Source organism: Melanaphis sacchari, unplaced genomic scaffold (assembly GCF_002803265.2).
Source record: "Melanaphis sacchari strain LSU unplaced genomic scaffold, SCAv2.0 Contig88_pilon_pilon, whole genome shotgun sequence".
NCBI classification, from domain to species: domain Eukaryota; kingdom Metazoa; phylum Arthropoda; class Insecta; order Hemiptera; family Aphididae; genus Melanaphis; species Melanaphis sacchari.
Window position 1 is genome coordinate 7560 of NW_020271625.1, and position 15874 is coordinate 23433.

Consider the following 15874-nt stretch of genomic DNA (forward strand, 5'->3'; position numbering starts at 1 on the left):
CATATACTATATTATTAAAACTTACTGTTCCAATACAAAATATTATGATTTTTAAAAAAGTACTTTATTTAATTTATTTTTATTAATAATTATATAAAAAGATAATATTTATTAACTAACATTTTTTGGAAATAATTTATCTATTTTATTTAGGTAAATAACTTTTATTTCAAAGTATACTAGTCAGTGTCATCAATTTTGGTAACTTCAAAGTATTAATAAATAAAATCTTTTTTTTTTCAGGTTTAAAATCGACGACGAAAAGGGAACAGGTTTTGCAATACTTCTGCGACATCGTCAAAAATAAATAAAATCTACAAGAGTTTACAAAAATACTATATAATTAATAAGAAATAAAATATGTAATAGAAAAATAATTAAAAATATCTATATTATTGTGTACAATAGATATAAAATCAGCAATATTAAGTATATTTTACATACATTTTAATTCATAAATAGTATAAAAAGATCACAGATATTATATCATATAACTCATACAAAACATAAGTATTAAAATTTGAAATTTTTATAATATAATAATATTATAGATTGTCATGTATAATCTTTGATAATAATATAATCATTTAAGTCTTAAAAATTTGATATCATTAAACAAATAAATACGATTCGTAAACAAGTTTTTAAATATAAAGTAAGTGTTCAACTATAATATAACTGTGTTCAATTTAATAAAATAAAATAAATCTTTATTAAATATACAATATAAAACGCTAATAGTACATTGAATACAAAAAAAAAATATATATATATATTTTCTTTGTTTAATAATTAGTTCACAATTAATAAATCCTGTGTCTTGGAACTTTTTGAAAGCAAGAACAATATAATTCTGAAAAAATAAAAATTGTACTAAGTTGATAAATAAAATTTTAGCTAAATACAATATTTCATTACTTATAAAACATTTAAACAAGTAACAAAGAAAGAATAATAAATATACTTAAGCTAAATAAAAAGTTTACATTTACAAGCACTTTGTCAAATTAACCTTAATAGTGAATAGATCAAATTTTACATTAGGGAATCAGTCAGAAATTATAAAAATAGATAATAGCAAGGACAACAATTAGGATAGAAACAATGTGGATTTAATTTAATTCACCTCAAGTGTAAAAAAAAATCTTGATAGTTATTTATATTGAAAATTTAAACGGATAGTAGACAGTCATGAAAGAATAAGTCATCAATTACATTGAAGAATATTTAATGCTAAATTAAATATTTTCATTTACTTTTTTTAACAGGATTTTTCAAAATTGCACAATCATTATGTAAACTAGATTCAACTTCATTATTCAGATAATTTAAAATAAAATTGAGTTGCTGGTAGTAATTAAATAGGGACAATGTTATAACTTATAACTGCCTATAACTATTATAGTACCTGAGAAAACTATAAAAATATATTTACATACATGTTTTTTATGTAAATAATCATAAAGAAAATTATTTATTGTAGACTATTTGAATTGAAAATAACTTACATGTAGAAGCCTAAAACAAATGTGCCAAATACTGCTGATAGGAAAAATATAAAATTGGCAAAGTTATGGATTGTCATATTATACAATGTGGTATATATTGGGGAACCAAGTAATGTACCAAAACCTTCAATCACGCTTATGAATGCATATATTTTACCTGTAAATTATTATAACTATAATAACAAAAATTAATTTTAAAATGGTAATTATTAATTTGTTATTTTCACCTAAATCTTCAGATGGAAAACTCTTGGATAATTGAGATCGAACTAGTGGTTCACTGGTCAATACTACACAACCAAAAATCTTTGCTATATAAAATTGCCATGTATATCGCGAGTACGCTAAAAAAACTTTTTCTATGATTCGTAGTCCTGTAGCAGCAGTAGCAAGATACATGTCTGGTATTTCAAGTTTAGTACTCAATACATACAACCCAATTGCAGGAATACTAGCTAAAATAATAAATAAATGCTTAGTTGATATCTAATAGTTCATAAAAGAAATAAATTACAAACCACTTAATAATGTTGCATAAGCATTAAATAGAGTATAATTTTCTAAAGTCCATGAAAATTGTTTTTGTAGGTACATATACATCAATGAATCCTCGCCTAAAGTAAAGTATAATATTAATATTGAATACAAGAATATTGGATTACATGCGTTTTGATTGGCATTTATAATAAACAACTCATTTTTAAGGGTAAGAATATTTTTTTTTACATTAATTGATGATGAATAAATAAATAAACTAAGTATTTACCCATTACAATGGCCAAATTTAAAGTTAATACCACAGCAGAAAGAATAATTATGCTTCTTAAAAATCCAAATCTTTTTTTCACAACAGTTTCCCACATATTTTTTACTAGACTGAGATTGAAAAGTTTTGTATTTACACCCTACAAAATTAAAAATACAACAATTACAAAACTATATATTTCTTACCAAGTACAAAATCTACAAACAAATACTTCAACATAAACTTAATTTATATTTTTAATTTAGAAAATAAAAATATTGAAATTGATAAACATACTTTTTTTATGATAACAGTTTCTTTGAGAAAAAGAGATGTGTAAAGAAGTCCAGTTATTGTGAACATTGCACTTAAGGCAAAAGCATAAGTAGATGACTTGCTATATAACATAGGACTTAGTATTGATCCAATAATTGAGCCAAAAGATATAAAAGTTTGCAATACACCTAATCTACAGGTAACAATAAATTATTAAATTACAGTTACGTTGTTATTCACAAGTTAACTACATTTAAATAATATATTTGGCATACTTGACAAACACTTAAAAATTATTAGAATTTAATAGTTATATTTAGTAATCATTTGGGGATTGATTAACATGGATGTATTGTGAGTTTTTTCATTTGCTTATCTGTTCCTGTTTCAAAACTTATTATCTACTTTTCTTTTTGCTATATTTCTTTTTTATTATTATTTACTTATTCAAATTTAATACTTTGTAGAAGTAAAGAGTACAGAACATTTCATGCAAACTTAAATCTAATAGTATATAAAAAAGAAAATTCATAATAAGAAATACTTATAACAATGTTTTTTTAGTTTAGCTAAAGTCAAAACAAAAATTGAAATTAAGTATATCTTTAAAACGTTTCAAAATTGAGTACTCCAGACTATTTGCAATTAAGTTGCTAGAATACTGAGAAATTAGATTTGTACGATAAGTGGCTTCTATTGTATATATTTATTATTTATGTTATGTATTGCAAATGATAACATTTTCAATAATGATAATATTAATTGTACAAAATACAATGCAATTCTACACTTTAGATGTGTTGCATTAAGTGATGCTACTTTAAGAAATACAATCGATTCTGCATAATGGACAACCACTTAATAGGGACAATTCTTTTTTAACTACAAAAACAAATGTATGCTTGTAGAGTAAATGTTCACTGCTTATCTGGATCACAAATCCGGATAATCGGGACATTTTTATCGAGTATCACAATCAATAATACATAAGAAATAAAGTAATATTCATAGTTTTTTTAAATAAGATAAAATATATAATAAAAAAATTAAAAAATATATGTATGTACTTTATAAGTATATATTTTTATAAATAATTAGGTTATAATATCATCTTTTTCTTTTTGTATTATTAAACAATTTCTATAACTGTATGTAATTTTTAATAATAAAAAAAAATAAAAAAAAATCAGTTTATCAACAAATGTATATGTTTGTTTTTGTATTTTGGATTATTGGGACAAAATAACACGCAGCTGATGTGTCAACTGTAAGCGGAATCAACTGTACGTTTAAACTAGCCCTCTAAAAATAGTATTGTTGGAAATTTAAAATAAATGTGCTACACGCTAAAACAGTCTCTCAGAAAAACAAAAATAATTGAATATATTATAATATTTAAAATATTTACAATGTTACGATAAAAAACTGAGTTGAATCAATCGACTTAATGAATGAAAAGTTTGATAGCTTTGGTAAGCAAATGTACTAAATATTACACTTAAAAATATCACCTTTAGATAAATCTATGAATGTTTTTAAACAAAAAGAGATTAAAAATTTTGTTTAAGCCGTGATTAATTCAGAAAGTGAAAATGAAGACAGGGTAAAACCAGTTAAATCAATTGCTGTATCTAGAGGAGTAAATACTTCCATTACAATAACATTCTATGTTTAATCAAACTTCAAACATAAACCTAGAAAAATAGTGACTAAATTTTTATCATTTCAAATCAAGAGATCTATGATTGAAAGAGTTATTTTATTAAAAAAATAAAAATAATAAAGCCTTAATTATTAATAATGAGTGTGCTTTATTTAAGTTACAAATATTTTGTTAATATTAAAAGTGCTAAATGTGAATTACAACATAATAACCTTCTTGCTTTTGCACATGACATATATTTCTTCACGTTAATTCATTAAATGATTGTCTTAAATTTCAAAGAAATTTAAGCAATTTTATAAATTTGGCCAATACACTTATGCTCTTTTAATATTTCCAAATACCACTCTATGATTTATTAGCTATAAAACAAACCACTATACATCATTTTCTGAATTTTTAAATTTAAATTAAATTTCTTATAACAATAAGAATATTAATATTTTGTATTCTAACATTAGGAATATTAGCAGTAGAAAGTAGGCAAGTTACAACCTACAACTCTAACTTTGATAAATTAACTTTATTTTTAGAAAATAATTGAAATATTAAAAAAATTAATCTAATTATATTAAATAAAACTTGGTATAATCTTTTAAGTTCTTTAGTGTATTTTATTAACTATTGACAATAATAAATGTATACTTCCAACCATGAAAAAGGGATCAACATTTTGATAATTTTGCTTTTGTTAAGAATAAGTAATGGTAAACTTTTTTAAATGATCTTGCTATAATTAATATTGTTAAGCTCTACTTTAAAAATCTAGGTTTAACAATAAATAGTTAATAGTTACTTTTATCTGATATTAGTACCCTTACCAATACTTTAAATTAAGTTATATGAAAAAAATAAAAGATAATAACTTTACTGTTCTCATCGGGGACATGAAAATAAATAAAATTGTGGACAATATACTAAATAATATTGATTTATTATCAGAGAATGATTTAACATCATTTATAAACTTATAAACTAGGCTACCAAATGACCAAGATCACTCATGCTTCAATTATATATTAATTCACAATAGTGAATATTTAATTATTTTAGTAAATTCTAGTAAACTACAGACTGATAATACTCATTATTATACTACTTACTTTTTTAATAACTACAGAATGCTTCTTTATATGTAGTAGTTAATTTGTTTTTTGAATTGATCATAGTAAAATTATACAAAATGAAGAAAAATTTACTGAAATGTACAATAGAAATAGCGTGAATGAGCATTATTTTGAATTTCAGAAATTAATATTTAATTGTATAGATAATTCAACAATTTTCATACAAATTTTTTGCTCAAGGAATGGATGACTACTTGTCTGTTACACTCTACGCACAATAAACAGTTTCTATCTTTAAAATGCAAAAAAAAACAAAATAGGAAATTAGTCTTATATTAAAATAATATAAAAATAATTATACACATTTTAATATGCAAAAATAAAATTTAATGGGAATAAATTTAATAGTATTCCCAACAATCTCATAGTACCTAACTACTTATAAATGAAATTACTTGTGTTAAAACAATAGTATATAAAACTTGAGTTATATGATACTAACAATGATGTAAATGGGTATCTAATACTTTCAATGAATTTTTTATCAATATAGGTAAGAAAATAGCTGAAAATTTAGTTTTTTGGCTAAAAATGACATAATATGGTAACAACTCTATAATTCTAAAAAAAAATGTTTATTAAATTTTTTACTAAAAAAAAAATAGAAAACTCAAATGTTATAAACATAGTCAATAGTTTTAAAAACAAGACATAAGCAGATTTTGATAGGATAACAATTAAACTATTAAAGCACATTATTGAACTTATCATAACTCCACTAATACGAAATACATATTTATAACTTGAGCATACAACAACATATCTTTCTAGAAGACCTTAGAGTAGCAATCAAAAACCAAGTTCATAAAGCTAGGAATTGTAAAAATATTAACAATTATAGACCAATATTTTTACTCAATAATTTTGTCAAAATGCTTAAAAAAAAAATAATTAAAATTAGATTAATTTTGTTTCTAGAGAAAAATAATCTCCTATAGTCCTATTGAAAGATCAATTTGGATTTAGGCCAGATATAGGCGCTCAGGATACTCTATTTAATATGCTTAATTTGTTTGTTATGATTGTAGTATTTTTGGACTTAGCCAAGACTTTTTATAAAGTGAACTACAACATTTTATTAGATATTGCCTTACCTAGGTTTCAGTATTAATAATTATATCTTAATTTTATTCAAAAATTACTTGTCAAATAGAAAACAAATGGTAAAAAAAATTATGTTATAAAATTATAAAAGGTTTTTTCAAGTATAGTGTCCCGACAAGGAAGTTTAAGAATTGTTTTGACTTCTATTTTATTTATCTTATATATTAATTTGATCAGTAATTTAATTTGAATGATTCTATAAAGCAACAATGACAATGAATTCGTGATAAAATAATAAATAAATTATGTAATATATGTAATACATGGAAAGATTTAAAATTTAAACACAAAAAATCAAGACCATAGTAAAGTCAAGGTTCCATTAAAAAAGTCAATCAAGATGTGGACTAAAATTTGTCCAATTAATGAGAAAAATTGATCCTTATAAGTTATATCATGGAATAAAATGCAGCCCATATGAAGCAATATTTGAATATAGTACTAAAATTAAATTAAAATCATAGTACTTCTAGTATTAATAATTATTAAATTAAAAACTAAAGAAAATTTAGAGCTGACTAATACATCCATAAATACTGGAAATCATTGTGAAGTTAATAAAACATTGATTAAAGAAAAAATAGATAATATAATAAATAAAATAACTTCTGTAAGAACAGTTAGTTGTAAATTTAAAAATTAAAGTAAATCAAAATATGAAAGAAGCATACAAAAAAGATTTTGCAAGGGAAAAGTTGGTTAACTGTCAACATCAAAATACCTGATGTAGATAGAACTCATAGCAACCTCCGTTGCATTCTTAGGGTTATTCTATCAAGTATAACACAAATTTTACTATAAATTTAAGTAAAATACATATTTAAAATTTTAATATTTTAATTTGTCATTTTAGTTAATGATAATTATAAGATAGGAACCACCAAAAGAAATTTAGAGCATACATATAGTTGTAACCAATTTACTACACGTAAAGAGAAATTGGTAACTGTAGAGGATGTGTCTGATCTAATAATTAGTTAAGAGAAGCAGCGAGAAAATATTCAAATTCAGGAGAACAAAGTTATAATAGATGTAATTGTACTCAACAACGTCCAAATTAAAAATGTGAATGTAAGGTGGGAGGGAAAAAATGAAACTTCAAATGTCATTCTAAAAATAATTTAAAAAATAAATAGTTAATGTGACAATAATTAGTTATGTAATTCTGATCAAAAATGTAATGATAATTGTAAAAATAAATAAATAAGATAATAATATTCAACTAATAAAGTAATTAATAAAATTAGAAGACAAGAAAGGTTAATTTTAAAATAAAAACTTGGTTTACATTCCCAATATAAACTAGGCAATTCTATACAGCCCGTGTAATGTATAATTTTGCTTACATTGTCAATGATAATCAGACAGTACCATAATGTCAAAGCAATGTAAAAATTATCCCAGTCTACTTTGCCCATAACATATATATAAAATTATGATTTGGTAATATATATATATATAATATATATGTATTTTATAGTTTTGTACTTTTGTTATTGAAATATTATAATTAGATAATTTACAATATGTTAATCAAATCTTTAAAAATTTAAATTTTTAATTAAATACATAAAATATGTTACCTGTAAGCTCTGGTTTTGAAATCAGTAATGTCAACAATATAACAAAATGAAGCTATAAACAATGCACCACCACCACCACTTATAGCAATAGGTATACTGCACAGTAAAAACATTACTGGAGGTAGACTAGGAATTGTAGAAAATACACAGTACATACAGTTAGATACTACCATACCTTCAATTTAAAACAACATTATTTCAATTTAAATATACAAGTAAATATTTTTAAGATTGTATCTTACCTGAGATAGCTGCTAAAAATAAAGGCAAACGACCGTTAATATCACTCCATGGACCTAAAAACAATGCAGTTACACAAGGCACCAATGTTTCAATAAGATTTTTAATCATCTGCAAATTTGCCACAGCTGGTTGAACTATTTCTTGTTCTGCTGCAGTCATATTATAACAATTTACAGACTTATTGTTCACAAGATCACTATGGAGGCATACACGTTCTTCAATTAGGTTAGTCTGCACCATTACTAAAATTATAAATAATATATTTAATAGATTTTCTTCAAATAAAACTGGTATTTATCAATATTACTAGATTATTGCAAAGCTGGAAATTAACGAATTAAGAAGTTTATTTATTTTTAACTATTAACATAATTAGTTACTACTAGCTATATTTTTAATTAACAGATTGAATTTTTATCTTAGAAATTCAGTTAATTTATTTTGTTTTCATATTAAAAAATGTTTAGGTAATTTTTAGTGAGTAATTTTTTTAGTTTAAAAAAATTGAGTATTAACTTAAAACTTACCTAACTAAATTAACCAAAAATTAAAACAAAATTTTCTTATTAATACATATTAACTGAATTGAATTTAAAAAAAAAATCATTAACTCGTCCAGTTTTTGATTATTGCATAAATTATACTAAAATTAAGAAGTATAATCTGTAGTAATAATTACATTTTCAACATTAGAGTATACTTGAAGTTAGACAAGGAAGTTCTAATAGATAGCAGATAGCTGATGGATAAAAACCAGATAAGTTATGTTAGGTAAAATACAAAACAAGATTATGAAGAGGATTTCAGCTTAATATTTATTTCCTCTCACACACCAAGGTACAACACAAATACGTAAGTAAAATCAATTTTTGATCCAGTAATCTTAAATTAAAACCTATATATTATGAAAATTAAAGAGGATAATGTTTTTGAGAATTTAATATATCGGTTTTCTAAATAATTATTATTTGATTTAATACTTAACTTTAAAAATAAAAATAAAATTTTGCGAATTTAAAAGGATATTAAGTTTCTTTAAAACAATATTTTAACAAATCCATATACCATATTATTATTAAAAATACTATTCTCTAAAATTTTTACAATAGATAATTTTACTCAAAAAACAAAAAAAAAAAATGATTTTCCAGGAATGTATTTTGTCCATGTTGCACATGCACCAAAGAAAACAAAGAGTAACGCTCAGCTGCTGATATCCTCATAATATAATATTAATGCAAACCTTAAATATTCTTTTTATTTATAACAATAAACATTAAATAACAAAGCACTCACTACTGACATTTATCCCCAGGAGCAATAACATCATAATAGGTTCCAAAGTCAGTCTGAATTTGGTCTTGTCCTCAGGCTCCAAGACTTCCACTGCACCACTGTTTTTCTCTGGCTCCTGGATGCTACCTTCAAAGGTCACTACAGATACACTATCACCATTCTGCAACAATAATCCTAAAGTTAAAAATCAACAATTGCCTGAGAAAATCGAGATTGTGGTGTATACTCACATTCTCCATATTAATGGATGATAGGTCGATCGAAATAGGAACAAAGTTTCTATATATATTTTTACCTCGTCGTCTAGGTATGTTATTCAAGTGATACGATAAATGTAAAATAAATACTGCGTTTTCGATGTCCAAAAACCGTTCTTACGAATTAAGATGAAATATTATATTTTGTATCAATGCGGTAACAACAATATTATTACTTATTTATTAATTATATATTATGATTTATGAGCCTGTTCTAAAGATTAATGTTTACGAACAAAGAATAGACATTGCGTAATATCAATGATGTTATCAAAATACAAATTTCACGCGCATTGTTCTACGGACGACCTACGAGATAACAAAAAGTGCATATCCATTATCCAATATCCACCAACAGACGTATGACTCATGTATGATTCTATATAATTATTGATAACGATTTTGAGTGTTTTGTCGGATTGTATCATACATTTGTCGGTATCAAATATCAATACAAAATAAGTCATAAAAGTCATTAGTAACTACTATTTCCCTACCTACTACTATAGCAATAGGTACTACGTACTATACTACTATTACTATTTTTTTTTTATACGTAATTACATACTTAATTGTTGCCCGATCATATTGCTGTTCTTTGTTATCCGTTCGGTCGACGGGAAGCTGTTGTTCCTCCACACGTTACGATATTCCCTCCATAAACAGTTCGACGGTTCGACCACGTTCCGATAAATTATTATCACTTTACAATCGTCTCTGTCGCCGATTTATACATACCAATTGCCCGTAATTTTATATCCATACTACTTAGTTAGTAGTTGACAAGTTTACGTAAATATTAGATGGTAGTAACTAGCACTTCTACTAGAAAACATAACCGACGTAGTGTCTTAATATTACTATTATACCTATTAAACAATATACAGAACCGGACCTTGGACGAGCAGGACGTTTTATTGCTATTTGATCGTAGATCAGTCGTACCTCCTACATTGTGCGCAAATGCTCAACACTATTCTGTAAATTAATATTATATTGTTCGGGTAATCAAATAAATAATAATTAAATCGTCATAATAATATGATTGATTGTTATTTATTAATACTTATATTATTATTAAATTTTTAGAAAACTGAGCGGTGAGTTGTAAATACACAATGAGACAGTTTAAACTCAAATGTTAAAAGAAATATAATTTAGATGGGTACTTGCACGTGGTTGAAAATGAGCTCTAATATGGCATAGAATTTAATGGTATTATGAGCGCTAACTTTTTAAGTTTAAATAAATTTAGATTAACCTTGCGATTCAAAACTCGTTGAAGACCATCAATATTGATATCATTGGTTTGATCTTATACAGCTATTTGCCACCTTTATATCACATTTTATGGCATTAATATTAATTTTAAATAATACTTAGAAATTGAATAGTAATTTTAAAACATTCATTTTTTGTATATGAAAATATATTTTAGTTTTTTTAAACCTTATTTATAATGGTTAATAAAACAAGTGCTGTCAACTAGACTGTTAGTTATTACTTATTTGTAATAATCGCTGTGTGTACCTAGATCAGTAGATCACATTCACATATTTTAATTATCAATTCTGCAAAATATATTATGCAACATTAGCATGCCATTACAAATTTTATTTCAGAAAAATAAAACTACACAATATCAAATTGGAGTGATCATTCTGGAACCATTTATCCAATCGTCATAACTCATGAGTCTTTTTGAAATTCACATAGCACATTGCAATCATTGCATTGAGGATGCCACACCCACATGTGTTGCTCTGTCTTACAAACGTACAATATAGGTATAGTAAATTTTACGTTCATAATAATCCATTTTGTTTTGTTGTTTTTAAAATTTAAGTGAATTGACGTATTGTACAATTTAAAGGTATGATTTTTATTGTTATCTTAATTTTGAAACATTTCATGATTATTAAAATATTTACAAACACTTTACAGTATTTTATCATAATATACTTATAACTTAGGTAATTCATAATTATAATATTAATTTAAACCTCTAGATACCTACTCTAAATAATAAACTTACCTTTAATTTTTTTTTTAATAGGTTAAAAACATTAGTTTTTTAAAAAATACATAAAATAAATTATTGTGAATGGAAAATATGCAATATTCTACGTTTGAGAGATGAAGACAACACCACTGTGAGTGTGACGCCTTCTTAATCATAATTTTGTAGAACCATTAAAGAGCGGAATGGACAGATATGGAGATACCCCACAAAATATTGGTTTACTTAAACTTTTAATACTAATAACAGTAATAACTCATAAATTACTCAGCCGCATTTCAATTTTTATGTAATGAAATACTTCGAAAAATATTTTATTTCAGTATAATATGAAATTAAAAATGAAAAAAATAAGTAACTTAAAAAATTATAAAAAAAAATTACAAGAAATTAAGTAATAAAATTTTAAGATAACAAATATAATTCAATAAATGAACCACTCAGTATTATATAATGTCATAATAAGTTATAATCTATAAACAAACATTTTTGTACTCATAGTAAATAGAAACTTAATTTAATTTATTACAGTGATTATCGATTAGGCATTAATTAATAATTATCAGGTTATGCAATAATATGCTGATAGTTAATAGGTATGGTACCTACTATTAAAGCAATTAAAACGGTAAATGAACATTTATCATTTGACTGTTTTTTGAGTACTAGAATATTTTTTTTCGATACATTTTTATACGGACAATTTGTTCCTATATTTTTCAACAGTTATATTATTTATTATTTAATGTACATTTTTTTTTATCTAATGTAAAATTTTGTCTAAAAACAGAAAATCAAATATTTCGATAATTATAATATATATGTTTATTTTTGATTATTGTTTATAAACAATGATAAAAAGTACTATATTAAAATAATAAGTAATGTTTAATACACGGGTATGTTTGTGCTGCATTATTTATCAAATGAATATTGTAATGAATTATACTTTGATAGAACATAAGTCAATGGAATCAATAAGAAAATTATATTATGAGTAAATAGTTTGGATTATAACCATCTTCACTAAAATGTTTTCCTTATTTATGAAATATACATAATACTATAAAAAAAAACAGGTATAACAAATAATATGAGTAGTTTCAATAATAAATTTAAAAGTTTCATCAGAACTCAGCATCCAAATGTTTGAGTGTTTATTGAAGCACTCTAGAGATCAAATTCACTATTAATCATTAAATTAATAAACAAACAGATTTTAGAAAAAAAAAAACTTAAACAAAGATTTAAAAATATGTGTTTAGAAATAACAGAAGAATTATAAGTCAGATTTTTTTTTTTTTAACAAAATGTATTATATTATTATGTATAATAAATATTAATAATACTTGTTTTGAATATTACTTATTATTTTAATAGTAATTGTTATTATTTCAAGTAGAAATAAATAATTATTAAATAAGTACTTATATTATATCTATAATTTATTATATTTATGAAAATGTTTAAAAATGTATTCTTTTTTTAGAAAAAATAGGCACAGGACAAAAAAAAATAATAATTTCATATTAAATAATAAACTTTTTTGAAGAAAAAAATGTACAAATCTATTATTACTTTAAAGTTGAAATATATTACTTAGTACTTACATTATTATCATTGTATTTTTTTTACCTGCCTATTATTATTATATATATAAGTAGACATAAATGACGTATATTGTTTAATATATTTGTAGTATATACATATTATATACATTATACACAATATGCCTAAATTTATTTAATAGTTAATAAGTCTAAGAGTTACAAATACTGCCGATCATAGATACAAGTACTTATCTTTTATAATTAGGTAGTCATACCTATATACAAAGGCAATAGACATAGGTATATAATAAAAATATTTATAATTATCTAGGTAATAGAGTATTATTATTGAGGTATATAAAGTGGAGTATAGGCATCCGACATTATAAATAATTATCATAGTTATTATTGTATAAGTAAAAACAGACAACAGTAAAACATTAACAACTTTATTTGAATTTATATTTACTGAAGGAAATTAGAAATTTTGTTTGTTTACCTGTAACTTGCTATCATAATAAGTTCAATAATTCAGGCTAATTTGTTTCTAGATCTTTTATGATCTTCAAACAGATTTTAATTCACCGTAAAATTCACATTTTTGTTTTTAACCCAGAAATTTTCACAAAAATCAATTGAAAATATTATTGTTAAGTAACAACTGGTTTTACAGTAATAAAATAAAAAACTCAAAAATCTCGAGCGGATTTCACGAACGCTGAGTTTAATTCTGTTTTAAAAACCGCTTTACTGTATTGCTCTATTGATTGTATTGTTAAAATGAAGTTCGTTACAAATTGTGTGTAGGTACCTATCATTTGTATATATACGTCTATATGTCTAAGTAGTAAACTATTGTACCACAGGCATATAATAGACAAACAGAAAATTAACACTTCTCATCGATTGGAGTTTAAAAAAAAATATATTTGACCTCAAAGTGAGCGAATCACTTGGATATGAAAGGTTATTAATGTTATTATATTGTGAGAATAAGAATATACAGTACGTCCAGAAAGTAAGTTCCGTTGGGCAATAAAAACATGTAAATGTGTAAATTTTATTATAAATTTTATTTGAATATAAAATACATGTATTACTCTATTTTTCAACATAGTTACCACCATTATTTAAGCACTTATCATATCGAGGTACTAGTTTTTGTATCCCTTCATCATAGAAAGATGACGCCTGTGATTGTAACCATGCGCTAATAGCCTTTTTCACCTCATCATCATCGTTGAAGTTCTGGCCACCCATAAATGATTTCACGTGTAAAAAAAAATGAAAATCACTGGGTGCCAAATCTGGACTGTAGGGCGGATGATTAAATTGTTCCCATGCAAAATCTGCAAGAAGTTGTTTTGTCACATTTGCTGTGTGCGGGCGGGCATTGTCGTGCATGGGAACAATTTAATCATCCGCCCTACAGTCCAGATTTGGCACCCAGTGATTTTCATCTTTTTTTACACATGAAATCATTTATGGGTGGCCAGAACTTCAACGAAGATGATGAGGTGAAAAAGGCTATTAGCGCATGGTTACAATCACAGGCGTCATCTTTCTATGATGAAGGGATACAAAAACTAGTACCTCGATATGATAAGTGCTTAAATAATGGTGGTAACTATGTTGAAAAATAGAGTAATACATGTATTTTATATTCAAATAAAATTTATAAATAAATTTACACATTTACATGTTTTTATTGCCCAACGGAACTTACTTTCTGGACATACCTCTATAATGAATAAAATTCAACTTAATATTTTTAAAATTAATTTTATAATTTTTCAAGAGTTATATTAAAACGCGATTTAATATATGTATTTAAAAATTATTTTTATATTTAACCATTAGCTTTTTTAATTTTAATTAAAAATAATTATTCAATTCCTCAGCAAAAGCGTAACATAATAATTCTATAAAAAAAAATGTTGTATTTATCTATATGTTTTTATTGTTTGACTGTTAAATTTAATGCGAAGTCGTATTTAATACATACTATAATTAATATATATGTAACCTTTCGACTTATATTATTTAGCAGATTACCTGTTCAATATTTGACTTATTCCAAATGTTATAACTATTGCAGTTATATTATCATATAATTGTTTTATTTTTGTTCACACATAACAATTATTAAGAGGACGCCGTACCTGCACGTGTTGTCTCCATCTTACATACATACAACATGGCAAATTTTCGTTCAGCAAAATCTATTTCATGTTATTAGATTTATTATTAGAGTAAATTTGACTATTATCAAACTTAAAAAAAATTATCTAGGCTATCACATATAAGCTTTTATTAATATTATAATTTTAAAATGAATTATGAGCATTTTAAAGTTTTAATATTTTATATAGCTATATGACTCAGTTTAAAATTAAAATATCAATAAAAGCCTATGTGATGACCTACATAAAATTCTTACCTTTAAGTTCGATATTATGTTTACTCTAATGCTAAAGCTATCATTATAACTTGTGAGGTAAG

At 24.1% G+C, this 15874-nt stretch overlaps 1 protein-coding gene across 4 annotated transcripts; it reads right to left on the reverse strand.

Annotated features, from left to right (window-relative positions):
* Positions 1–735: 735 nt before the first annotated feature.
* LOC112602419 lies at positions 736–10210 on the reverse strand. Of its 4 annotated transcripts, none has more exons than XM_025350487.1 (10): positions 9776–10199; positions 9546–9705; positions 8249–8491; positions 8007–8181; positions 2551–2722; positions 2275–2413; positions 2027–2122; positions 1736–1963; positions 1509–1665; positions 736–853 (listed from the first exon to the last, which is right to left on the reverse strand). In XM_025350487.1, exons 1-10 carry the CDS (start codon positions 9782–9784, stop codon positions 793–795), a joined length of 1440 nt encoding a protein of 479 aa, XP_025206272.1. In that variant the 5' UTR covers positions 9785–10199; the 3' UTR covers positions 736–792. The 4 variants fall into 4 exon arrangements, with proteins under 4 accessions (XP_025206272.1, XP_025206273.1, XP_025206274.1 ...); XM_025350488.1 differs by having other exon boundaries at positions 9546–9719; positions 9776–10198; XM_025350489.1 differs by lacking the exon at positions 1509–1665 and having other exon boundaries at positions 9776–10210.
* Between the last annotated feature and the right edge of the window lie 5664 nt (positions 10211–15874).